Source organism: Gavia stellata, chromosome 12, assembly GCF_030936135.1.
Source record: "Gavia stellata isolate bGavSte3 chromosome 12, bGavSte3.hap2, whole genome shotgun sequence".
NCBI classification, from domain to species: Eukaryota; Metazoa; Chordata; class Aves; order Gaviiformes; family Gaviidae; genus Gavia; species Gavia stellata.
In genome coordinates, this window is record NC_082605.1 from 13,393,049 (window position 1) to 13,420,123 (window position 27,075).

The following is a 27,075-nucleotide window of genomic DNA, read 5'->3' on the forward strand; positions in this document are numbered from 1 at the left end:
TCTGAATATTTATTACATTCACTGACCTTTCTGGAGCTGATGGATGCCAATTTCAGTATGAAAATCCACCAACCTTCAGACACTGACACAAACTCTCAGGCTTGTGATACTAATTCCTGTAAGAATACTAAGGATAATGATGTTTCTCATCAGGTAAAAGGAGTCTGAGAAGGAGGGAGAACAATTAGCCAAAGCTAGGAACCAAAGTTTTGGCTGGACTATGAACAAAGTACAGTGGATAGTTCTGGCCCCTGCATGTGATGTAAAACCTTGGTAGCTGCCGGTACCGTATATGCTTTCCTACATGCTGATACTGAAATAAGAGGCTACAAACCTGAGATTTATTTTTCTATGTAGGGAGTGTAGAAACACTCTTAGTCTTGAACTCTTTCATTGCCAACCTTCAAATAAGTGTAATATACATTTTTTCAAGCTCACTGGGCAGTGAACACCACAGGTGTGCATGATCAAAAAGGAATTAAGCAAGTTAATTCAGTTGTCTCCCACCAGGCCCGTTTTCATCACTGGTGGCATTACAGCTTTTATATGTGATTATTTTTAGCATTAGTAAATAGCAGGAGGGCTGATCAGTGGCAGGCATGGGAGGGAGCACTGGACTTCACTACCTGCTTTGTTACAAGCTTCCTATTGAACCTTATTAAATCACTCTGTCTCTGTGCTTTCCCCATCTATGGAAAATAATTCCTGTCACTCAGAAGCTTGCAGGGTTTGATTTAGTAACATTGGTGAAGTTCTTACATGTTAAACCAGGCCACCCCCTTGTGATTGTTTACAGAAAGCTGTTGCTGCAATTGGTAAACACTGGCTTGCTCTGCAGGGAAATGACCAGGTTCTTCTGGCACGCAGCCTGCCATTCCCCAGCCAAAACCCCACCAAAGCAGGGGAATAACCAGACAGGATTGCTTCTGCTCTATGCCCTGATACAGGCTCTTTCCACTGTTAGGCCAGGATGTCCACCTCCACCTTTCAGTGCTGACAATCACTGATTCTTGGAAGAAAATAATCAATCTTATCAGATATTTGTGTGACGATAAGCAGTACCAGATGCTTCAGCATTCTCTGCTTTAACCCTGTAACATGTAAGAAAAGGGAGTTTCTTTCTGCTGTCTTAGCTAACGTGTTTGCAAGCCATAATCCATTTCATTATAGAAGCAGCTCCACCTGTACCCCTGTTCTCTTTGTGCATAGGAGACCCAGGCAGCAGGTAAAGGCAGACGGGGGGAAAGCTGCCCCCCCCCCCAGACTTTGCCCTAATTTATAGGGCACCGAGGGGGGACACAACCAGCGCCCCCGGACCCTGCTGCAGGTATCTGTTCCACACCGGGACACAGGGCGATCGCCGCCACCTCGGGACTGGCCGGTTCGTGAGGTGAGGACAGGAGGCGGGGAAAAGGCCAACGACCCCAGAGCCAGCCCCAGCTCCCGCCTGTCCCTTCCAGTCGCTCCCACCGGAACTATTTGCACTCCCCAGCCTTTGGAGGCGCCGCGGAACCCGCGGCACGAGTCGGCGCTGTGGACGGCCACACGAGAGACCGCCCCAGCACCGGCCAAGGCCACCGCAACCCTCCCGCCACCCAGCCAGCGCGACGCCCCCTACGCATGCGCCTTCTCGTCTCCCTCCGCTAGGGTTTTTCCACACCTCCTTCCAGAGGGGAGGGGTGGCTTAAAAAAATGCAAGTTTATCCCTCTATATATCACCTTTAGGTAAATATTAACGCTTCTACCCGTGATGTAAAGCATTTTATATTCCTTTACAATCAGTCACAGTGCGTGTGGCTGAGAGAAGGGGCAAGAAGCTCTCTTTGGCATTTTGCCCCCCCCGCGGATAGGTCGGTCCGGCTCGTCACCTTTCCCGCTCCGGAAGGGGCGGGGTGAGGCTGAGGGTCAGTGCGGGCGTTGGGCGCGCGCTGCTGCAGTCGGGTGAGTAGGGCGCGCGCGCTCGGCGGTTGTATCTCGTCGCTCCGCGCCTCAGTCGCCAGCCCTGCCATGCCGCCGCCGGGCCAGACCCAGCTCCCGGACTGGGACGGCCTGAAGCTCCGCGTGCGGACCCTCATCGCTTCCCACCGCGTCATGATCTTCAGCAAGAGCTATTGCCCCTATTGCAACAAGGTGAGGCGGCGGTGGGAGTCACCTCGGCGCGCTCCTCCGCGGGCCCTCTTCTCCGGCCGGCAGCCGCCGGAATGGGGGTTCTCGGAGCCGCTTCCTTTCTCTCGCTGTCCAGGCGAGTGCGGGGCGGCAGGCTTCTCGCCGGTTCGTCTTGCCGCGGGGAGGAGGCAGGCCTGGCGCGGCCCCCGTGCGAGGGGAGAGACGTCTGCTCTGAGGGCGCCTGCTCGCGCGGCTGGCGGCCCGCCCCGGGCGGGGGGAAGTGCGCAAGGGGAAGAGGGTTGGGAAGCAAACGTTGCGGGGAATGCTGCTTCTTGTGACGGCATCCTTGGGATTTAGACAGTACAGAAGTAGCTCAGTATTCATCCCGCTTAAGTTAAGCACCAGGTGCCGTCCCTTGGAAACCCCCTTATCAGGCTTGCAACGAGGCAAAGATCCTAACTGGCCTCCGAGGTAGTTCTTTCCCATTGCCGTGTGAGTGAAGGGGTAGATGATTGTATGGGAAGTTCTGCACAGTGTGCTTGGTCCTTAGCTAACAGCTTTTGTATCTTTTAGTTGAAGGTCAGGATGCTGGTTGCATTGCTCTTACTGAAAGTTTGAGCACCACATTGGTGTTCAACTTGGGCAAAGTTGCATCCCTGGGAGGGATAAGTTAAGCTTTCTGCTGGTTTTGAAATTTGAGGGAGAAGTTTGACTCTACAGCAAGAATGTAAGTTCTAAATGCTAGCCATAATGCGTGTTTAAAAAAAAAAGCAAAAAAATATTGTGGTGCTTAGAGAAAAATACCTATTTAGCCCTGGTTTTGCCTCAATATCACAAGGTAGCTGTAACTAGTGAACCGGAGTCATTAAAGAGAAACAGGATCTTCATTAGAATTTTACGATACCAACATACTATAGTCATAGCCCACACAGAATCTGGGTGTTTGTAGGCATTATGCTTCTTGGATGTTTACGAAGAGCATGTTATGAAATGTTAGTGAAACCTCATAATACCATATTTGATGTGGTTGTGGTGGAAAAACATAATTTGAACTGTGGGATTGAGTCCTGGTGTTCCTCAATGCAGTTGACAACCAGGAGAACACTCAGAAGCTGCACTCCCATGTGTAGGTTAGGTTTAGTTCCAGTAGCTCTTGTGAGGGAGGAGATGTTATGACCCTGTTGTAGAAAGCTTAAATGAATATATCCTATCTCGCTTGCAACTTAATTGAGGTTTTGGGAAAGGAAGTTTCTGTGTATGAGAGGATAGGCAAAATCAATGACTTCTTTCCAAGAATGTTTTGGCAGAAAGATAGTATAGCATAGTAGGCAGCTCAAATCCTTCTAAAATTTGCTTACTTATCAACTTACTCAATGGAAGTTTTAGCAAATGAAGTAATGATAGGGTTGGAGTCTTGTTCAAGTCTAGTCCAGTTGACAAAAATGTTATCTTCTGTTGAGGAGAAATCCTTTTTTTGAGGACTTCAGTGCTGTCCATTGAGAAATACTTAATTGTACCTGTCTGTATTGCTTTGTGTGCTTTAAGTCATCATGATTGCTTAAGTGTTGATATGCATGGCACTCAGTCCAGTGTTTTTGAGATCATACAATGGCATAGTAACTTTTTAAATCTTGCAACCTTTTCCTTCATCCGTTTCTGCTATTCCAGTGGGGCTAGACTTACACAAGGAGCTTAAGGGAAGATAGACTTGATTGTAGTCTAGTAATTAAATTCCAGATTAATATTCTTTCCTGCATTTGTTCAGAGCTTCTCCATTAGGCAGGATTACTTGCTTCAGGGAAACAATCAGATATGAGGAATATTATCTTTATTGTCTTGGAAAGGGGAAGAATGAATGTCATGAGTAGGAGGGCCCTCTCTCATGGCTCCTTCTGGGAGGGAGAGTTGAAAGACCCTCTATGAATCTTTGTGAAGGAACAGGTAATAAACTTGCTGGAGTGGGGAAAAGAGCTGATTGCTCTAGTAGGCAGATTTTCTTGGCTTACTTTCCTGTTTGAAACAGAAGAGAAAGGTAATATAATGAAGAAAACATGTAGAAGAGATAATATATTGCAGAGGAACAATTAGAAGAAAGCTTGTGAGAGAAGGAAGCCACACATGAGACTTCAAGTGATAAAGCAGAGAAGATCTGCAATGGTATGAGTATTAACAACCCCTCCCACCAAAGACTTAGAAAATAGTGAAAGGAATGGAAGAACAATGGGTAATGCAGCATTCTTGCTAGCTGATCTAGTCTGTAGAATTAATGAAGTGGATATAATTTGAAAGTGTAGTTACAGCTTGGGCACTTAGCCTGTAATCATGTAGTTTTGAGTTCTTAAGGACAGATGGATATGAATAGTGTACACTGTGACTGTCTTTTACTATGGATGGTTCTTAGCAATGTGCTTTTGGTAGGATTAATTGAAAAACTGATGATGTTTAGCACTAGTGCGGAGAACACTCATGCTCTAAAAGGACCTAATTTGGGGAGTGGAAAGAATTCTTTATTTCAAATGGATATAGCCATGTTGGAAGAAAACTAAAGATTGTGTTTTCCTTCAGAAAAGCACTGCAAATAAATTTTCTAAATTAAGTAGTTGATTCTATTCAGTTTAGCTAGTAGCATGACTAGGCAATTGTGCGGTTGTTTTTCTGCAAATGCAATTTATTGTTCAATTGCTTTAGCAAGGCAGTAGTGGAGAGAGGGTGGTGTTAGAATGACTTCCTTGTCATAACTTAACTTGACTGTTCTTAACACCCTGAAAAGATTAATATTAAGTAAGATATAAATGCATAAAGAAAACACAGTTTTTGGCATGAAAAAATGCCAAGTCTGAACACTGTGATATGTTTAAATTATTTTAAGAGCAACAATTGTGGTTGCATGGAAGTTGCTGGTTATTCTAGTTATATGTTGTGCTATTACCAATTACATTCTGTATCCACAGGGGTTTCTGGCCAATTCAGCTGTAGCTATTATAGAATGTTAGCTGGTATCTGAAACAGCAGATATAGGTCATACCATTATTGCTGAACTTTACCATATGAAGCTTATTTCAAACCTGCTTAGTTACCTAGTGACAGAAAGCATCTCCAGGAAGAGTTTTTGAAAATGTTAGACCAATGTCTCAGTTTCAGAGAAATTATCTACTGTTTAGTAATATCTGGAAATTTTTCTGGTCTATCTCTTTTTGTGAAAATTGGAAGGGTGTAGTAGGTAAATGAGGCCATTGCATTGGTCAGAAGGGAAGTAAATGGTTATATTGGTGACCATGCAACCTAGTATCCTGTCCCAGAAACTTGTTGGAGAAATTACATTTTTAGGTTGGGGTATAAAGAAGGAAACTTTCCAGTACACCACTGAAGTTTCCAGCACTGTGTGGCTCAGGAATTTCTTGACCTGAGTTTGTATTAGTTTTGAGTTAAAAGTTTTCAGTGGATCTTTCTTTCATTAGTTGGTCTAATAGCTCTTTTGATCTCCTTTTAAGTTTGGCTTTTACAATGTCAGGTGGCAGTAAGTTCTCTGGTTTATGTATTATATTAGAGGTTTACTTCCTTTTCATGGCAAAATTGTTTTCTGGTAAATGCAGTTGTTGTTCTTTGCTCCAGTGAGTATTTCTCAGAAATCATTTCCTCTCACCTTATCTAGATATTACTCATGATTAGTGTAGGTTATCTTTCTACTCCTCCTAATCATTTACTTTTCCAAATTGAAATAATCTATTATCTCTTGCCTGTATTGAAGATTTCGTAACTCTGATGATATACTTGTTACTGTTCTTTCTTTCTGTTTCATTAGCACAACACAAGCATGATCTATTCATAAGTATAAAGTGCAGTAGCTACTTCTAATTAGGATGCTGACATTCATCTGATTTTTTTCTCCATATCTTCAGTAGAGAATAAAGGTTGCCTAACTGCGTTGTCTTAAATCTATCCTTTCTTCATTGTAATCCTTTCTTGTTCTACTAATGTTCTGTGTCCTGTCCTCCCCCCTGCCAGTTGCTGTTGCAATGTTTTAGTAGTTTTTTTTTTAAAAACACTAATGAAAACTTCCCTGTTACTCTGCTGCAAACTAAAACAGCAGCCAAGTAGCTAATTTTGTGACTTCCCTCCAGATTCTTAGCTTACCACTTCATAGTACCAATCCGTTTAAGCTTTGCTTTTTAGACCTTTCATGGCATTCAGCTTGGGCTTTGTAACAGCAGTTGCAGAATGCGAGGCCTGGAACAGTTTCACTGCCGTTTCCCTTTCATTCAGTCCATAGCCATAGTCATTCCAGTAAGCAAGCCTGAAGGTAATGGTGAGTTTAGGACAAAAGTTTTTAGAGCCATGGTTAGAGGACTGGAGCAGAGGATGTGTGAAGAAGGAGCTCAGTTTGCTTAATCTTGAGAAGGCTAAGGAGGGATTTTAGTTACTGTCTTCAGCTACCAAGTGGGAAGACAACTGGACTCTTCTCAGAGTTGCAGAGTGAAAGGACAAGGGCCAATAAATACAAGTTGCAACAAGAGATAATCCATTGAGATGAAATGGAAATGTTTTACTGTGAGGATGGTCAAACAGTGGAACAACCCAGAGAGGTTATGGTATCTCCGTCCTTCAGAACTGGTATGGACAGTGCTTGAGCAACTTGATCAAACTTTACTTTTGGCCCTGCTTTGAGCAGGGAGTTAGATCAGATGACCTCCAAAGGTCCCTTACAACTTAAATTATTCTATAATTGTAGAACTAATGTAATCAGTTATATAAGCAGAGCTTATTTTTATATATTATAGTTGATGCATGATGTGGTAAGAAACTTACCATGTAGTTGCTACAGAATACAAAAGCTTTATGTTTGTCTGCATAAAGTTGAAACTCCAGTAGAAAGCACTGGAATACTCAGCCTTTGGCATAGTAACAGCATGGATCACAGCAACATTAAAAACACTTTATTCATCATGTGTTTGACATCTTTAAGCTTATTAGAAGTGACTCAACTTACAGTGAAGTGCTGTCAATAAATTTGAGGTTCATTGGAAAGCTGGTTGTAAAAGATTTCTGAGTTGGCAGCAACTTAGTGTGCTTCATTGTTCAGACTCCATGCTGACAAGGGGATCCATCACACAGACATTTAGTGCTTCTTGCTAGAGCTGTTTTCACATCAAGACAGTTATGATTAAAAGCAGATATTTCACATGTTACCTTAAAATATCTATTTGCACGAGTAAATCTGCAAATTATATTTCAAAGGAGTAAATAATGCCAGATGTAATACTACCTCCTGTGCCATGAGGTATGTCAGTGTCCAACTGGAAGGACAGTTCACAATTTTAATACTGCCAGTTTTACAAATAGGTGTTACCGTAAAAAAAACACCTCAGTTCTGAAATGCTACCTGATTTGAATCTGGTAATGGTACCCTCTGTCCATCCAGAACTGATGTTAGAAAAACACCCAGAACTTTGTCCAGACTGGGGAGAATCTTCACTAAGTTGTCATTTAGGATGGGTTTTTTCTTTTTAAGACTAGGCTTGTATATAGAGTTATCTTTTTTGTCCCCCTTTTTGATTTATTGCTGACTTCTTGATGCATGAACCATGTTTCTAGGACATGTTCCAGTGATACTGTATCTGAGTTTATTCCTGACAATGCAGGAGAAAAGCAGCTTTTTAATGACCAAGCACCTTTAGAATGCTTCTCCTGCTTAATGGAGAAGAATATAAATTTAAAAGGTTAAAAAAAATCTAACTGTTCCATTCTGGTATTGACCTTTCAATATTTCACAAGCTAGATATGACTGATTTAATAAAACAATGGCAAAGTAGTTAGAACCACTCCTGCCTGATCCTGGAGGCTGAGGCAGGTAGTGTTAAACAGCAAACCAAAAATCAGATCGGGAAAAAAATTCAAGAGGTCATCTAGTCTTGTCCCCTGGCTCAGGGTAGGAGAAGCGGTAGTTCAAACACTTTTGAAATATACTTTGAAGCCACTCACTGAAGATTGTCATCTACCTAGGCAATATGTTCCAGTGTCTTCCTATTAGGAAAAGCTTTTCCTGCAGTCTAATCTCAATCTCTAGTTCTTATTCCATCCACCACTGCTTCTTTTCTTCCTTGAGGTAGTCAATTATTTACTTAAACACAGTTATTTCTTTCCCCATCTTTGTTAAACCCAATGCATTGACTCCTTACAGTGATTGTTCTCTGCTTGTTCTAAAATTTTTCTGAAGTACATCAACCGAAAGTGAAGGCAGGGCTGGTAGGCATGAGCTGTCCTAGTGCTGAGTACACTTGGAGAGTATTACCCTTTCTGCAGTTTTTTATAATGCCCTTTTTTGTATTTACTTGTCAGTGTTTTGTTTTGGGAGTCAAGGATGACATGCTTTTTTCTTTCTTTCCTTAGTACTATCAAGGAATCTGGCTGCTACTTTATCTCTCTTCTTGATGTTTTTCTATATGGCAGTTATTCTTATGGCTTTTGGTATCTGTCAGGGATGGAGAAGTTTGCAACTAAGCAAATTGTATATAGAAACTTTGTCTTAAGGTAATGAAACTTGTATTGGAAGATTGCTGTGATGTGGGATGCTTAATCTGAATGCTGTTAAATAGCCTGGCTTTAAGTAAGGAATATGCAAAACATAGAAATAGTGCCATACTGTACCAAAGGCACTTAGAGCTAGTCCCTCAAAGAATAATAACTGTGACTTAAAAATTACCTGTGTATGTCCAACAATCAAGTTTTACCCTGAGCTGTGTATCACATCTTGTGAAAGCTTTGCACTGGCATTGCGTCTGTTTCTGTTGTAGGTGAAGGAACTCTTCCGGTCTATGCATGTGGAGTACTATGCTTTGGAACTTGATGTAACTGGTAAGTAGAAGAAAGAAAATCTATCACATGCTGCTCATTGTAACTAAAAATGGGTGACTGTGCATGACTCTAAGCTGTCTTGAACTAATTGGAGGATATATAAAACAATTAAAATAAGTCTTAATATATTCAGAGATAATTAGGCTTCAATGTAGATTTTAATACAGGATGTGTTTTTAATATAACTGAAGGCTTTGACTCTTTCTGTACAAATCATCAACTGATAGAGGATGTGAGATCTGATTTCTCTCTGTCGAGCTCTGTCTATTGGGAAAAAGCCTGTGGTATTTTTCTCTTACCTCAGGTTCTTTTGTGGCTTTAGATGAATTGTTAATGTTTGACTTGGTATATGGGAGACTTTCATAGGGGAAGTTGCTGAGTCATTGGAAGGAAGGGTAAATTCCAGTACCTTGGCTGTTGCTAGTTTGAGGGTGTTGTTAAAGCCCAAGCTGCTTTAGTTTTTAGTACATATGTAGTGCCTTATGCATATATCTCCATAATACATGTAGTTTTTAATGGAGTTTTAAGATCAAGTAGTTTGTAACATAATTCTTGGTAAACTCTTAATTGCACTGTTGAATGTATATTACCATCAGTTTTTTTCTGTACAAAATTTAGTTTCCAATGCTTTTTTAAAGTTCTAATGCTTTTTTGAAGTATTTGTGCTTAAGCAGTGTTTGGGAAAAATGTACTTATTTATTGATACATAGCATCTCTTCTTACTTATTTTTACTTTTTATTAAAGTTGGCATACTGTGAACTAATTATAGCCCAAGATATGCAAAGTAAAATGCACAGTAATTTTTTTCTGGAATTACTCCTAATTAATAATGAATTTTCCTTGCAATTGCTCTGATTACTGATACTAAATAGATATAGTCTTAGAGTAAAAAGATTTTAGTCAAAGTAATTACTGTAAATTCTCATTCCCCCATTTACTCCTGGACAACTGCCGAGAGATGCAAACTGAGCCTGTGTGTAGGTGCTGATGATTCAGACGACAGGTCAGGCAATGATAATCTTAAAACTGGAATGTTTAAGACAGTGTGGTGGGCAGCAAAAGTCTGAAGGTAGCTTTAGGGTAAGTAGAAGACCATGTTTGTTCTTCCCATCCCCATCTTCTCATAATCCAAAGCTGCTGGGCAAAACTATGTGCACTTACACAGGACATACTCCAAAACCAGACAATTCTCATGAAAGAGAAGCTGTCTGTATGATCTCCTGTGATACCTGGAAAAGAATTTTTGTGTAGTAACAAGTGTGGCACTGTCAGGAAGAGACTGATTAGAATCCAGGAAATACAGGAACTGAACTCTATTGCTTAAACTCTACTCCATTCTGTAGAATTATGGCTTGAAGCACTAATTTATCCTGGGTATTTAAGCATGCTCTTTTGAGAAGTAGTTTCTGAAGACGTGCTTATATTCAGGAAGTCTACAAATGTGATGCTTATAATAGGCCTGCCAAGAAAACAATTCTACAGTATATTGCAGTCCAAACCTTTAATACTTCAGGTTGTTTTAAAAGGTCTCTTCTTGAAAATTATTCTATAATGTACCTGTTTCTTTTATTCTTAGCTGATGGACCCAGTATTCAGCAAGTGTTAGCAGAGCTAACTAATCAGAGGACAGTGCCTAATGTATTTGTGAACGGAACTCACATAGGCGGCTGTGATTCAACATACCAGGTAACTTTTCTTTAAAAAATCAGCTGGAAGTAGACAAGACTACTGAGTGAATTTGCTGTTTGATCATAATTAAATTTTGTGTGACATATTAGACTGGGTGATCTAGGTCAGAGAAGGCAACATCATACAGTTTTTGCTTGCTCAGAAATGTGTGTGGTAATTAGGTTTTGTTTGTTTTTTTTGCCCCCCAGGCTTATCACAATGGATCACTGCAGAAACTTCTTGGGGATAGCAAAGATGCAGAACCCTATGATTATGACCTCATTATTATTGGTGGTGGCTCGGGTGGACTTGCATGTTCCAAGGTATGACGTGAAAATTGCATTAAAGAACAGGTTGTATATGAAACTTCTTCAAAAGTTAGTCCCTCTATTAATCACAATAGTGTAAAACAGTCTATATTCTGATGATTATTACCATTCAACTTGTTAATTAGTGAATCAGTAGTGGTCTAGTAATGTGCTCACTCAGGAGATCGTGGTCTGTGTGGACCAGTTCCTAGCCAATGCTATTCAGGTCTCGATCCTAGTAATAGGTTTTAGGTTCCTGGCTGAGGGTGGAACCAAAAGATTTCTAAGTATCTCCTCTTCATATGTAGTACACAGGCACTTTAACACTTCCAAACAGTAATCTGGAAAACTTAAAGGCTACTCTTTAATTATTTTGACTGTTTAGGATTCAGGATCACCAGTCATCTAAAATGAAGTGCTTTCAGCTGTTCTGTCAAAGAACTGGTTCAGTCTTTAGTTTTCTTTCTTGCTGCTTTTTCAGAAATGGTAATAGATATTGTGTACCTCTTACACAACTAGCTGTTGTTCAACGTGCCTCAGGACCCAAGGTGTGGATTCAGTTTTCTCTTTTACCTGAGGGATTTGAACACACACTTCCCACCTCTCAGCCGAGTATCCTAACCGTCAGCTTATGGTTTGGGCATGGTGATGTTATTCTTGACAGCCTTGGCGACTGCTGTACAACAATACAGTTAAGCATGCAACTTTCACTAGATAAATACAAGGCAGGCAGGAGAAGCTGACAACTGAATTCTTCAATTGGGCATTTTCAGAATGCTCCAGATCTTTCCTCACAGTGCCTTCTGGGACATCAGTTATAAACTTGGTGATAATTACCAAACTGCTCAGAGGGAGAGGTTAGGTATTCACAGAACACAAGATAGCTGGGTAACTCTAAACCTTGTTTGAGCCAGAACTGCAGTAACTGTGCAGGAGTTCTTAAACGGATTTTTAGGCACCTAAAGATTTGGTTCAAGCCCTTGAAAGATCAAACAATGTGTAGCTTTAAGTGCCTGGTAATTCCTTGGATAGCATAGCATTATTCAGGTTGGAATGGACATTAGGAGGATGTATAGTCTAAGCTCCTGCTCCAAGCGGGGTCAACTGTGACGTCAAGCAAGATTATGCAGGACCTCATCCATTTGGATCTTAAAAATAGCTAGGGGTGGAGATGGCACAGCCTTTCTGGGAAACCTGTTTCACTGCTTGAGTGTCCTCATGGTGTGAAAGTTCCTTATATCAGGTCTGAAACTCTCTTGTTTCAACCTACGGCCATTGTCTTTTGTCTCTTCACTACTTGCTAGTGTGAAGAGCCTGGCACAGTCATCTTAATGACCTCCTCATAGGTATTAGGAAGTTGCTCTTGGGTCCCCTCCAAATCCACCTTTTCTCCAGGCTGAATGTGTCAAGTTCCCTCACCCTTCTCCTAGGGCGTGTGCTCCAGCCCCCTGAGCATCTTGGTCGTCTCTGTTGAACTGTCTCCAGTTCATTAATGTCACTTCTTCATTCATGAACATGCCAAGTCAGTCCTGCCCTCCTGAGAGAAAAGGAGAGCTAACAGCGTAAATGTTTCTTTGGGTGAGGTAGAAGAGGATCATAGGCTGATAAGCCCATCTCGTACCCTCTTTAGATCGTGGCTTTTGACAGTGTAGGATGGATGCACCATTGAACATAAGCATCCATTCAAAGTTTGGAAGAAAGTAATAGTTTTTGAGGGATTTGAATTTTTTGTCTAGTGAAGGAGGTAGAAGAGCTATATATGATAATGAGACTAATTAGCAAAAGAGCTTTCTATTAGTGCTAAGTATATCATGACTGTAAATGAGCGGACAAGCTTTCTTGGTCAGGCGAGAGTTCAGTAATGCTGATTAGTCTCTCCATCTTTTATAGGAAGCTGCTGCCTTGGGAAAAAAAGTAATGGTATTAGATTATGTTGTTCCAACGCCTCTCGGAACCTCATGGGGTAAGCTTCTGTTAATTTGTATGTTATGATGTCTGAGTGCCAGTGATACATACTGAGTTGTTAGATATTACAGATTTGTTTTCTTGGAAATTGTGGCTGAATTCCTGTAATTCTGGAACACAGATGACAAAGGAGTTGTTTTCCTGGCGTGCCTGCTTTTCTGGACAGTTAATTTCTGTTTTGTGCATTGCTAACTCTCAGTTCTTTGTCAAATGTTGTTCTAGTTCTGTTTGCTTTCAAATTGTGTCCGGATAGTGTGTGTGCGCATGTTCACAATTCTCATGTTTGTGGGGTTTTTTTGCTTTCAAATTGTGTCCGGATAGTGTGTGTGCGCATGTTCACAATTCTCATGTTTGTGGGGTTTTTGCCTCTTAGTTCATTTAGTTCTATTTCATGGACAACTGGTCTAGGCTACCTCTAGAACAGTGTGACTATATGGCTATGCATGCCTCACCTTTCCATAATTAAAGAGAGCTGTCTGACCTTATTAATGCTATTGGCAGTTGAGAATGAGTAAGGAACTTCACAAGTCAAGTTTTATTGAGTCGAGGTATGAATGTGCTTTCATAGCTAAGATTTCAAACAAATACATATTTCAAATACCACATAATAGGTGATACTAAACTCCAGACACTCTGGGCTTTTTGCCTTGCTTACTTGCCAATCTAAGTAAAATCTGAAGCACTCTTGAGAAAGTTTCCTGGGTCTATGTTTAAGACAACACACTGTACCCTTCTTGGCTCAATGAGTCAAGTAACCTCTTAAACTGAATACAAACTTGTAAGCTTAGTGTGTTCATTGTATTTTAAAATGTCTCTTACAACAGAATTTTCATGTTACTTATGTGGCTATAGCAAACATCACCAACTGATACTTGGGTGATTATACAAAGAATGTGATAGGAAAAGCATAAATATCCTGTTCACGCAGGTAATAACGTGGTTCTTTCCATCTTAGGACTTGGTGGCACATGTGTGAATGTAGGTTGCATTCCTAAGAAGCTAATGCATCAAGCAGCACTTCTGGGTCAGGCACTCCAAGATTCAAGGAAATACGGGTGGCAGTATGAAGAACAAGGTTAGTAAGAACACAGAGGACAGACCAAGACAGTGTATGGATGAGACTCTGAGCTTAAGATCGTTCTTGTACTTTGGACTTAGTAAACTAGAGGCAGAGTTCAGTATTTTTCTTAGGTGAATCAGAAGGCATCCTCCTTCTTGAGGCATAGAAACCTTTAGGATTGAAAGCTAATTGTGTTTTGTTCCCTATATTATCTGAATTAAATGAAAGAACTTCTAGAATGAGTTTATTTCAGATAGTAACAGGTCAGGTAAATATTAGCATAGTAGAACAGACTTTAATATGTATCCTCATTACTGATGATAATGATGTTTTCTTAGCATGATGTACAATGAATAAGACTTAAGTTTTTCTTTAAGGGTTCATTGCACTTTGACTTCTTTAAATACAGAATTAATGTCTTGTTTCAGTTAAACACAACTGGGAGGTCATGGTAGAAGCAATTCAAAACTACATCGGTTCTTTAAACTGGGGCTATCGAGTGTCCTTAAGAGAGAAGTCTGTAACATACCTCAATTCTTATGGAGAATTCATTGAGCCACACAAAATTAAGGTATGTGCTGTGTTTAAAACATTTAGTTGGGAGGGAAAACTCATGTTCTAAAACTGCCTTTTAAAATCCAACAAGGAAGAGGCTTCATCTTAATTTGGCAATGTCAAGTCAACTGAAGTTAAACTCATTTGTGAAATAAGTTATTGATTCAAATTATTATTTTACTTTAGTACATGCCACAGTGTTTGCAAACCTAGTAAATGTTACGTAAGAGTAATGTGGATACCTGTAAACTTATGTCTTGCATGAATAGAGGAAGGTGGTCTCAGCTGCTAACTTCATGACTGAGGTGTCAGCAGCCTGAGTGAGGAGGGGGAAAAAAAGAAAAGCTTTAGCTGTATGATTTTGCCACTTAGAAAATCTTCATACTAAAGCATAAAAACTATTGAAATTAAATTCGGATTAAGCAGTTGCGTAACAGTGCTGCTAGAACCTTGTGCTGTATCAGCATAAGAATTAAACTGTCGGTTTTACAAGACAAAACATTTTCTGGCAGTCTTGCTGTAAGTGATCCTATTGTAGCGAGGTTAACTTAGAAGTGCGTATTGAAGACAACTGTTCGATTCAGTGGGTGTAATTCTGTTTTCAATATGAGTTTATGAAGGCTGAACTACATGTATTTTAAACCAAGAGGCTAGCACTGAAAAAATAGTAGTATGCTCAACTTACCTCATCTACCAACTGTTCTAGTGTCCAGGTATGCAGGTCATATACTTAAGTATCCTTAGTCTATAAATGAAGTAGAACAGAAAGACTTTCAGCAGGAGGTTGGACTAGATGATCTCCCGAGATCCCTTCCAACCTGAATTACCTGATGACTCGATGGGGAAGAAGTTTCCCTTCATCTGTGTTGGAAGATAACTAAAGCAAGAACGAACGTCAGATTTTGAGACATGCATTGGCAAGATGAAATTTCCCAAGACCAAGAGCTTCTAGAGTTCAAATTAGTTTGAATTCGTTTAAGGTTGGGTCTTAGGCCCTCTGAAGTCACGTAACTAGACACTTCTTAATTTCTATATTAGCCTAAGAACTAATTGATGTTGTTCTGTCACCAGAATTGTGTTGGCCTTTTATTGGAAGTGGGCATCAGGGAGGGCTTAATTTGTTGTGGCTTTTTATAACTTGAAAGTAAAGTGTTATGAACAATCTAAATGAGTAGTTGAAATGGGCAGGATTCAAAGAGTAAATGATTAAGTGCTCTAACTAATGTGAGAAAAGCCTGATAGTTTGTGACTTAAACCTGTGATTCTTCAGTAGCCTGCATGGCTTCTCTAAATGCATTAGTTCTTGTTTGAAACTGCTTGCTCTTGATTCTTAAACATATCCATGGTATTTAAGGGGAGGATTACGTAATTTTTTTTTATTGTATCTTAAAACCTGTTCCTGTGGTAAAGACTTTCTTAACTGTGTCTATATAAACAGGCAACTAATAGAAAAGGACAAGTAACCTATCACACAGCAGAGACTTTTGTCCTGGCAACAGGAGAGAGGCCTAGATACCTGGGTATCCCTGGAGATAAAGAATACTGTATTACAAGGTGAGATGAAACAGCATAATAGACTGAACTTTGTCTGCCCTAGTGTTTGCAAAGACAAACAAGCTTGTGTTGAAAGAACTTTGTAACTTACTCTTCTCTTCTTTTTAGTGATGACCTCTTCTCCCTGCCTTACTGCCCTGGCAAAACTCTAGTTGTCGGAGCTTCCTATGTGGCTCTAGAGTGTGCAGGATTTCTTGCTGGTCTAGGTCTAGATGTCACAGTGATGGTGCGTTCCATACTCCTTCGGGGCTTTGACCAAGAAATGGCAGAAAAAGTAGGTGCTCACATGGAAACACATGGCGTAAAGTTCATCCGGAAGTTTGTACCTGTTCAGGCAAGTGCTTTCTTTAGGTTTCTTCTCTCCACACAAAATTAATTTAAACAGCACATGTAGAATGCACGTGCTGTCTGGGAAGGCTTTGGCTCTGTACAGGACTAAATGTTTTATGAGATTAAGCTTTTTTATTGCTGAATGATGGATTAGTAGGTCAAGGTTTGAAGTGACAATGTAAGTGAGCTCTGCTGCTTAAGGTCATTCTAACCTTACAAATATTTATACAGGTTGAACAGCTGGAGGAAGGCATGCCTGGAAGACTGAAAGTGACAGCGAAGTCTACTGAGGGACCAGAAATCTTTGAGGAAGAATATAACACTGTAAGCATTTCTGGATTTGAAATAACTGAATATAGCAGCACATGAAAATATATTAAAATACTTTAAAAGTTCTTCAGGAAAAGAGTAAAGGGAAATCTTGCTTTAAAAATTGTTCCAATAAGTTACTGGCAGAAAAAAATACATGAAAATTCAACATTCATCTTCAGTTGAGCTCTGTCAGCAGAATTGGTGAAACTTTACAACTGTTCATATGAACAGTGTTGTTGCTTCTATTTTTGTTCTGATATTAATGTTTTGCTGTTTGTTGCAGCTCTGAAACAAATTGCACATGGAGGAGCCTGAACTGTTGTTGGCTCTTCCAAAAATTTTTTGGAAAAGTCACTTCAATCATACGCTTCACAGTTTTGGGTTTTTTTGTTCAGAAAAGGACCAAAGGAAATGTTATGCTGATTACGCTTTTCTTGCATAAAATTATTGCATTGATTTTTGGTTTTTTAGGTTTTGATAGCCATTGGTCGTGATGCATGTACCAGAAATATTGGTTTAGAGACAATTGGTGTCAAAATCAATGAGAAGTGAGTATTGCTCAACTCCCTTAAACCACTGAATGTGATGATTTTTTTTACCTCTTTGACAATACCTATAATAGTGATGCTTTTTTTTTTCCAAATCCTCATTCTTATACCTGGCAATTATGTGAACGTTTAAAACCTTTTCTCTCCTGGATTTGAGTACAGTTGTCCATTAACTTCATTTCTTTAATATGTATTTCATAAAAGAGCTATTCTGAATGAGTTAATGCCTACTTGTTGGCCACTGTGCTTAAGGAATAGATTTAATGTATTTGCTTAATTTACTTAGAAGCTGCAGTGTAATATTCTGTTACATTAAACGTTTTATTCCGCTCATGTGGCAAGTTGATCTACAGATTTAAAGAAGCAGCAAACTACTTGCTTCCTACAGATTTAACTCTTTTCCTTGTTTCTCACTGATGTCAGTGCAAAACTCGTGCAAAGAAAGATGCAAGATTATGTTGTTCAGGAGAAAGAAAAATTTAAGATGAGGTTGCAGCAGCTAACAACTTACTAAACCAACCTAAACATGTGAGTGATACTGCAGCTCTTTCCCCATGGGGAAAATGTACATTGCAAGCTGTATAATAATCAAGTAAAAGATCATAAGTCCAAAGATGTCTGAGTAACTTCATTGTCATCAGACACACTGTTGCTCAGGTCAAAACTGGCCCACTGAATACTGGCTTCAGCCATGTGTCAGAGTTGGAAGTAATTGATGCTCTGAAGAGTTTGCAGTTGAAGTAAAAAAGGCATAAGCATATTTCATCAAATGTGCTCAGTAGTTAGAATAACATCTTTGTAGCGGAACTTCTCCCCTCTTTTTTTGCTGAGCTCTGAGAAAGGTTGATACTGAATTCTATTCTCTTTTCTGTTTGTTTTAAAGGAATGGGAAAGTACCTGTAAATGATGAAGAACAAACCAATGTGCCTTATGTTTATGCTATTGGAGATATTTTGGATGGAAAGCTTGAACTTACTCCAGTTGCCATTCAAGCAGGGAAACTACTAGCCCGCAGGCTTTATGGGGGTAGTTCCACAAAGGTAAAGCTGTAAGAATACAACTTCAACTTAATTCTATGCTTTTTGCCTCAAAATTGCAATAACACAAGTTGATTTGTCCACTTGACTGTGGGCACTGCAAGTGTTTTGTAAAAAAAAGTGCTAATACAACTTTTCCTGTTATGTACTGTATAGAACTGGCATAGTCTAAATATAAATTTTGTTTTTTATTTTTAGTGTGACTATATCAATGTACCAACGACAGTGTTTACTCCTTTAGAGTACGGCAGCTGTGGATTAGCTGAAGAAAGAGCCATAGAAGAATACGGAAAGCAAAACTTGGAGGTGAGAGCACTCAAGACTTGTTTAACTTGTAGCTTGAGAATGGTTTTCTTGGGCCTTGCTGCTTTACACTCAAGGCATAGTCTTAAAACAAGATTAGAAGGTTAGCTAGATAGGTCTTTGATCGTGGAAGTGGTGTCATCTGGCTTCAGGAGGCCAAACTCAGGTTGCAAAACTGTAGGTGGTTTTTTTGTTGTTGTTGTGAATTAAAGACTTATCACTGAAGTATAGCAAACTCCTGGGGTGAACTATCTATTCTCTGCTTATTCACTGTACTTGAATGGGGAATTAATTTCTTCCTGACCTTTTCTTACGGCTACAGGAGTATCAGGCATAACTTCCCTGTTTTATGGTAATTTCTGGCCTCTGCACTTCTCTGAAGAGTTTCATTAAAGCTGTTTGCATGCCTTGTGTTTAACTCCTTACATCTTTCAAACACGCTTGGCATTATTTAGCTTCTACTGTTAACTGTTTTGCAGAATAAATTTAAACTTAGAGTAACTAGATATTAATTTTGTACTACTTAAGCACTTCTCTTTCTGAAAGTACTATCTTCAAATGCTGTGTCTTATAGCTGTTGCTGTTTTAATTGAGTATTTAAATTGGGGGCAAATGGTTTGAGTCGCGTCTTCCTCTACTGACTTTTGGAGGATGGACTGATTGGGCTGAGGGGAGCAAAAATCACTGTCTTGTCTAGTATGTTATGAAAATCTAGTGGGTTAAATGTCAAACCACCTATTTGTAAAGACATAAAGATTAGAATTATGTCTGACTAAATTAATTCATCAAATTCTAATGCTCTTTTTCTTGTCATCCTCCCAGGTTTATCACAGTTTGTTCTGGCCACTTGAATGGACAGTACCAGGCAGAGATAACAATACTTGTTATGCAAAGATTATCTGCAGTAAACATGACAACGTAAGTAGAAAACTGGAATGGATGTGCTAATTGTATTCTTGAAATTTCTTCTTAGACCAGCCAAAAGACTATATCTTTTATTTGGCCTGCCTGCAGCCAGGTCTACCCATTCTGTTAACATAAGTATTTGTTTTAAGAGGTCTAATCAGTTTGGAGGGAGCTGATTGTTTTGTTCAGGGTTTCTTGGTACAACAGCTATTTGAGCAAGTGGTTGCTTCATACATTATGAAACTTCATCTTGAGTTCCTATTTAAGGGTAGATTTGTGAAGAAATTCATCAGGTTTTTTCTTCCAAGTGGGTTTTGAGTAACTGTACTATCTGGTGTCTTGCTTTAGGTTTCTGGACCTTGTGTTTTTTGCCCTTTGCAAAGTGCAGCATTTTTTGTATATTTAGTAGAAACTTGGAAAACATGTGGTTGGTCCTAGAAAACTCAGTGTTGAGAAATGGGAATTTCTAGTGATCCGTAGGTTCTTGTTGTTGCAAAAAAATAAGTGCCAATGCTATCTGGTATTTTTCCCCAAAACTTATCTGGGAGAACAGACAAACAAAGGAAGATTTTTGGTGTTGAAAATTACTTTGGAGAGAAGGAATGATATGATGAAATAGCATGGCTTTTAAGCTAAGAGGAAATAAACTTATCCTTTTCCTTATTAGCCCACCCAACCCTTTCTCAAAGGCTGCAGAAAGGCTCAAAGTCTGCTTTTATTGGAGCCTCATGGGAAATAATACCAACGAAAAGAACACAATGGAAGGAGGGACTTTATTTAGATTTTTATGTGAAAGGTTTTTTCCTAGGATGCTGGAGGAGAATGTAAGGTGAATAGTGTATTTAAATAGCTCATATTGTGAGGAATTTGTATTTTATCTCAAATTATGGCCAGACCTGGGCTAGGACATACCTGAAGGTATGGGAACATCCTGGGAAAAGATTTTAAAACATTGTTTGTATCCCTCTTGATAAACCAGTTAATGAAACAAATTGAAATAAGCCACACCCATTTTTAACTTGTTTTTGTAGCCTACTGCCATTACTCTAGATCTTGCTACAGAGACAGCTTGCTCAAAATTCAAGCCTGTAACGTTTTCATTTTTCCTTCTTGTTAACTGCTTGGGCTGGAAGGGAACAGCCAGTGAAGCCCTTCATTATCAGATTCTTAGCAAACAAGGACCTCTATCTGACCTAATTTCAATGTAGAAAAGTAATTTTAAATCTGAAGGTACTAAACATAACTGTATATCTACAAAATCATAAAAACAGCTGATAAAACTAGAATCTGTTTAGTTTTAGGCAGTATCTTTGGATTACTGCTGTACAATGATTTTAAAACTCATTCATTTTAAAACTTATTTCATTCTGCTATAATTGAAAAGAACTGCAAAACTTTCTTCATAATAGCTCATTTTTTTGTTAAAGGCTCCAGTCTTGACCTGCTTGCACAACAATTCTTAGTGTAGTGGGAATTACATACTAGAGCTTTTGTTAAACTTTACCTAGTACTAACTCCTGGGTTTTTTCTTCTCACCTGTCTTAAAGAATCGTGTGATAGGATTTCATGTTCTTGGACCTAATGCTGGTGAAGTTACCCAAGGTTTTGCTGCTGCAATAAAATGTGGTCTCACCAAAGAATTGCTTGATGAAACAATTGGTATCCATCCAACTTGTGGAGAGGTAAGGGAGGGGACAGCTTGATTTAAAATCTGCTTTTGAAGATGGTTACCTAGTTGCAAGGAAAGAATATTACATTGTATTTTATAAGACTTATTTAGTATTTGCTTAACTTCTAACCATAAGATACTGACATGTGATAGAAAATGTGTTAATTGTGCACTGCAATTTGTTTTCTATTGTAACAGTTCAAAGAAATCTAGTATTCTTACTTTACAAGAAAAGACCAATAGCTGTGTGGATGATAATACAGAGCAACAGTAAATAAGCTGTTTTGGTTTCTTACAGGTGTTCACTACAATGGATATTACAAAATCTTCAGGACAAGACATCACTCAAAGGGGCTGCTGAGGTTAAACTTGCTGTTTTACATGTTTTCATGTTGTGCACACTTGGTTCTATGGAAGCCCTAATACATCCAGCTGCCTTGCAGCAAAATAAACATTTGCATCAGTACCACTGCATGTACTGCAGCTGGGAGTGGTGCCTTTGTGAGGCTTCCTCAGTAAATAGTGTTGCAAATGGAAACAGTAATACAGCAGGGAAATCTTGAACTGTAAATCCTGACTTTGCTTGGAATCAGCACTATTGTGCTATTTTGACGTTCTGGCTCGGAACCTTATTGTGAGGTGAGCTACGACTGATGGCTGCCATGCAAGGTTGGGAGATCTCTTCGTCCGGTCAGATGACTGAACTCCTCCTGAAGGAAATTCTTAAGTTGCACAAATTAAAGCTAACGCTTGTAGACTCCAGTGTCTTCTACAAATGCCTGAGATAGAGGACAAATATATAACTGAATGATTCTTGCCAACAGTTTACTTTATCTCTTGATGCATTTTGTTTTACTTAATTGTATATTGAGTTGAGGCAAGATGGCACAAATAGGATGCAGTGTTGAGTAGTGCAGTTCAAGCACTAGTCTCCCACCTCAATCAATCTAAAACTTCAAAGTAATCTAAGACATTGCTGCTGTTCACATTCATAGTTTTTTGACCTCAGGTGACATCATGTCTTTAAGATAAAAATTTCAGTTGTAGGCATCTTGTGTGTCAGGGTTGAAGAGCATAAGCACAAGACGTTGTCAATTTGCTCTTGCTGTTTATGACTGTATTTAGCGCTAATAGTATCAAATCTGGTTTCAGCTCTGTAATGTAAAACATCACAGAACCCAGAACTGTAAGTCTGTACTCTTATGTGGGGTATTGAAGTCTTGGAGGAGCAGGGTCTGGGAGTAGCAGGGTCTGGGAGTAATCTGTCCCGCTAATACAGTAGGTGCCTGCCCATGATGGTAATAAGTGTTGTATAGAATTCTTTGGAGCATGTGTTGCAGCAGAGAACAATGACTTGGTGTACTGTCATGCTTTGTGTAGTGTTGTGTACAGTCAGTACTCTGAAGCTTTCTTCCACCCCTAGCATTCTACTCTGGGGGAGTTGTGCTTGAATTTGGCTCTTAGTTTTGTCCAAAGAAATGTTTTGAAAGACTATTCTGAACATTGTATGATAGTAAACAAACAGTTTTTAACTATTTAATCTATGATGTACCATGGAATTTGAAGTTCAATAAACAACTCATACAACACTTTGGTGTCTGACCTCATGGTTTTTGTTATTGCATACTTGAGATTTTATTGGCTTCAATTATATTGTTTCTCACATGCAATACTAAAACCTCTATAGACTCGTGCATGCTGTAATCTTTCAAATGGAGAAACAAGTTGTCTTGTCACAGCTGGGGGCTTGCTCAAGAAATCTAATGTGCTTCTATTTCAGTATGTAGAATTCTCCCTGTTCAAACTGAGAGAACAGTTTTATACCACTTCTGTGTACTCCAGAAGATCCTAAATACATATGTTGTTGTGTTTAACTGCAACATAGCTGAAAGATGCTCAGTAGAATCTAGCTAGAGTGATAGCAAGAAATCTTGCTGGCGTTCAAATTTAGTAGCTCTCAGACATTGAGGTTTTGCTGTGGTTGCCTGGTAGTACTGCAAAATATTTTCACTTGACAATGAGGAAACTTGCTGAGCTTCTGGTGTTGCTTTGCTGCAGAGCTCTGGGGAGTTACTTGTTCTGGTCTCATAGAAGTATTGGATAGAGCCACCTGCTTGCTATCACATCTGCAGCAGTGACCTTAAGAGTGGCACTGCCAAAACATTGCATGCTTGAAAGTTCGCCTCTTAATAGGTCAGATGTTATAGTTTGAAGTAGGCATAATAGTAGTGTAGAAGTGACCTTAATCTCTAAGTTGAAGTGGATGAACCAGAGACTCATCTGAGCTGTTTAAAAAGTCAGGGGAGATTAGGGTGGACAGCTAGTAACAAGTAATACGTTACAGACTTTGCACATCTAAATGGCTGAAATGAAACTTGGTAAACAATAAAGCATTCAGAAGGCTTTATATAGTGAGAAACTGACTGCTAATGGCAAACTTTACCTTCTGTAGCCATGTTATAGAGGAAGTGAAGGAGGAAACAAATCAAGTCAATGAATGATAACTTCCTGAATTTACTATTAGTAAGCACTAATTGAATTTTATTTCAAATTCAGATTTAATTTGCAGGTTCAGGTTAATTGATCAATAATTACCACTTGCATATCTGCAGCAGTGTACTAATTGCAGATGTTTCTTATGTCAAACTTGCTTGGGCTGTCAGCTCTAAGTGATACTTTACCAGTGTTGAGCACTCTATACAGTTAGTCTTTCAAGCTTTAAACTCTCTAGTTAAAATACACAATAAGTAGCTAATAGCAGGAGCAGTATTTTAAGTGAACATGTGGCTTGTGTTTCAGTAGGTTCACATGTTAAGTAAAAGGTGCCATGACAACAAGACATAGTTAAAAGCCAAAATTTAAGCTTTTAAGTAGATGTTAGAGGAAAAAGGTAGAATCTGAGAACTAAAACCTGTAACAGCCAACTAAATAGCCCTGAATGGGGAGTCTGACACTGTTTTTCCAATCTTTTTTTTGTTTGGTCCACGGTTGAATTAAGTAGGTAGAATGGCTTCCTACTTCAGTATTTTCTAAAGCATCTTTTCTTAAGTAATCTACACCTAAAGTCTAGCTGTTATGTGACCCTAAACGCTCAAGATGTCAGTTCTCCCAAGTATTGGGGCCATATTGTCTCTCATTCTCAAAGCCCTCTTTTGCCCAGCACCTTTCAGGCTTGTATCTTAGTAATGCATTATTTATAAAACTGAAAATAAATTTAAAAAATTGCAGGCCCTGTATAGTGGCCAAGTGTGAGGAGAATTTTCTGATACAGTTCTGAAAAGGCTTTGAGACAGCTTTTGCCTGTTTCCTTACATTGTGGTTTCTACAGTTTCTGCTGTTCTGTGCTCTGACAAGAAACTTATGGGGAATTATGTACTTTCCGGTGCAATGAGGTGTAACAGCTGGCTTGTTAGCTTGATGAAAGAACTGAGAGAAACAGACATCAGTTTACATAAGCTGATTAAATGATCCTCTATAGGCCAAGTAACTGCAGGTAGTCAGCACTAGTACTTTCTCTGTATGTATTTGCTTGAGCGACAAGAGTAGACACTTAAAACTACAGGGAGAGTCTTTGATTGTTAAGCTACATAAGTAGCATTTAAATTAATATCTGCTTATCTTGTCTCCAGTTTTCAAACTTGCTTTCATGGAAACTCAGCTAGTGCAGGTCTAACTGGGTTTAGAATGCTCTAAAACAATCTTCCCTCTAGCTAACAAGGAACAGATGCCTTGTCCTGAAACTCATTTGCTCCAAATCATTAGTGAGTTTGGGTAACACAGACACTCAAGCAGTGACACTAAAGGCAAAATGGTGTGTTTACATTTCCGTTGTCATAAATGTTCACCAAATTCTGAAGGGGTTTCCTGTATCCTTAAAATACTGATATTTATTCATACTGTAATACCAGGAATCTTTTATAGGCTGCAGTTGAAAATACTCAAGTTGCTTACTGAATCTGCTCTGAGCTGAAGCAATGTTTTGTCTATATCACTGATAATAATGGCATTCTGTAACTGGACTGTAGCTCTTGAAACAGTGGATAAACAGCAAAGCTGTGTGGTTTTTTTTAACTTACTGGTGAAATTTATCCTTTTTGGGTCTAGGAGTGGTTATGATTATAGTTACTGTAAACATGGAAAACACTTAATCATCAAATTAGTAGATGGCTTTCCACATAGTGTGAATTTATTATATTTTTGAGCACTGTAATTTGTCTTGAGTAACACGAGCAGCTAGTTGGCCTGTGGGGGCAAGTCGGAAACAAAAGGGGGAGCTGAATATTCTGCAATAAGCCTTGAAATGCCAGAATGAGACATGAAAGATTTTTCCTGTGTAACAGTACTATTTAAAGCTTGAGATTATCACTATTCCCCTTGGAGTGGCTTTTGACAGAGACTTGGAAGTGTTTACCTTTCTTCAGCACATCTCAAATACTGGAAGAAAAGAAAACTGAAAAATAATTTTTTTTAGCTCTGAACTGGAGTTGCTGTATGTTTAAATCTTGCGCTTGTCAAGTCTGCCCTGAATATTGGCAAGGGAAAAATTCCTGGATGTGCCTTAAAGGTGGGAACAGCAGAGGAAGGGAAAGGTCAAGTGTTTTAAACAGTGGATCTAACGAAGCAAACCACTTCTTTTGTGAGTTTGCAGCACTATATAATCTATTCTCAAACTTGTAATTCAAGTGAATGAAGAGACAGGTTAAGAACTCCTTAAATGACCTTTTTTAATTGAGAGTACACAGTGAGTGTGTGTTATGTGAGTGTGTGATTGAACATCTTCACTTCCATAAAGGTATATGAGCTCACAGTTTGGAGCTGAGTTGCGTCGTTTCCAGTGCTGCCTCTAAAAATAGCAGCCATCCATTAAGATGATGTCTTTGCATGGCAAAACCAGGAGCATTCCTGTGCTCAAAAGTGTTATAATGACAACGACGGATTGCTCGTTAACTGGAAGGCAGGATAGAAAATGCCATTTGTTTATTTTGCAGAGCCAGTGTCACTGGTCTGCTGGTTACTTGTACTTCCTTTTAGACCAGCAAATATGACAGTCATGTTTGTGCGTGCATTGTGGTGCTTGCTCTGCAAGGGGAGAAATTGTCAAATTACCAAAACCAGCTGTATATGTGTCTGCAGTAGATGTATCTGGGTAGGAAAGAAAAGAATGACTGTCTTGTCTAGACATTCAAGTAGAGATAGCAGAGTTTAGACTTTTTTTGAGCTATAGTATTTTTACTAGCTTTTCTTTAAATAACTTGCCACTCTTACAATGCTTACAGTCCAAACATTATGGTGGTGAAAATATAAAAAGTTTACCTTTTGATTTCTAAATAGAAAAGTTGTCTTAGAGGTATTTTTGGAAGATTTAATTTGTAATAAACAAGGTTTGTGATCAGTTTAGCAGCTTTGTTTTGTTCACTGAAAGGACGAAAGAGCTATTTCTATAGTTAACTTGGTTGAAAATGACTTACTGCAGTCTCCTAGCTTTTTTCCAAAATACATGAGTAGGGGGGGTTCTGTATGTACAATGTCCTACAAGGAATTCTGTCTTCAAAGAAATTCACTTTGTCTCCCTTTCCCACTACATGCTGCCAACCGAGTCCCCAGCTGTGATTGATTTGACTTGTCTGCTTCTGCTGCTCTGAGTAGTGTGCCTGCTAACGGTAGGTACATGTAAGTTGTAGCTAAATGGACGGAGAACCAAGGTTTTGTGAGCCTAAGAGTGTCTGGGCAAGAAACTCCCTTTAAGTAGTACTTAACAGTCTTGTTGCTGTTTGCTTTTAACAGGCTGATAGTTGTGGGTAGGTGTTGGCGTGGTTCACCACCTTCTTGCCTTGTAGAAATGTGACTCTTGGAAACCTGGCACTGACTTCCTTATGTAATCTTCCCTTTGACAAGCTCTGA

The 27,075-nt window shown here is 39.3% G+C and overlaps 1 protein-coding gene across 2 annotated transcripts; it reads left to right on the forward strand.

Moving 5' to 3' along the window:
- The first annotated feature begins 1,965 nt into the window (after nt 1–1,965).
- Nucleotides 1,966–22,763, forward strand: TXNRD3 (thioredoxin reductase 3). 2 transcript variants are annotated; one of them, XM_059823560.1, is made up of 16 exons: nt 1,966–2,130; nt 8,898–8,958; nt 10,536–10,645; nt 10,837–10,950; nt 12,826–12,898; nt 13,856–13,975; nt 14,389–14,531; nt 15,954–16,069; nt 16,178–16,403; nt 16,631–16,723; nt 17,183–17,259; nt 18,143–18,299; nt 18,495–18,602; nt 19,422–19,517; nt 21,053–21,187; nt 21,473–22,763. In XM_059823560.1, the coding sequence occupies exons 1-16, from the start codon at nt 2,008–2,010 to the stop codon at nt 21,533–21,535; spliced, it is 1,815 nt and encodes a 604-aa protein (XP_059679543.1). In that variant the 5' UTR covers nt 1,966–2,007; the 3' UTR covers nt 21,536–22,763. The 2 variants fall into 2 exon arrangements, with proteins under 2 accessions (XP_059679543.1, XP_059679542.1); XM_059823559.1 differs by lacking the exon at nt 18,495–18,602 and having other exon boundaries at nt 1,969–2,130.
- The last annotated feature ends 4,312 nt before the right edge of the window (nt 22,764–27,075 follow it).

What these genes read in the sequence shown, in the direction of transcription:
- TXNRD3 (XM_059823560.1), top strand. Translation starts at nt 2,008, where the DNA reads ATGCCGCCGCCGGGCCAGACCCAGCTCCCGGACTGGGACGGCCTGAAG. An exon ending in GCCTCTCGGAACCTCATGGG is followed by an intron (nt 12,899 to 13,855) that starts GTAAGCTTCTGT and finishes TTTCCATCTTAG; the next exon opens with GACTTGGTGGCACATGTGTG. An exon ending in GTGGCAGTATGAAGAACAAG is followed by an intron (nt 13,976 to 14,388) that starts GTTAGTAAGAAC and finishes GTCTTGTTTCAG; the next exon opens with TTAAACACAACTGGGAGGTC.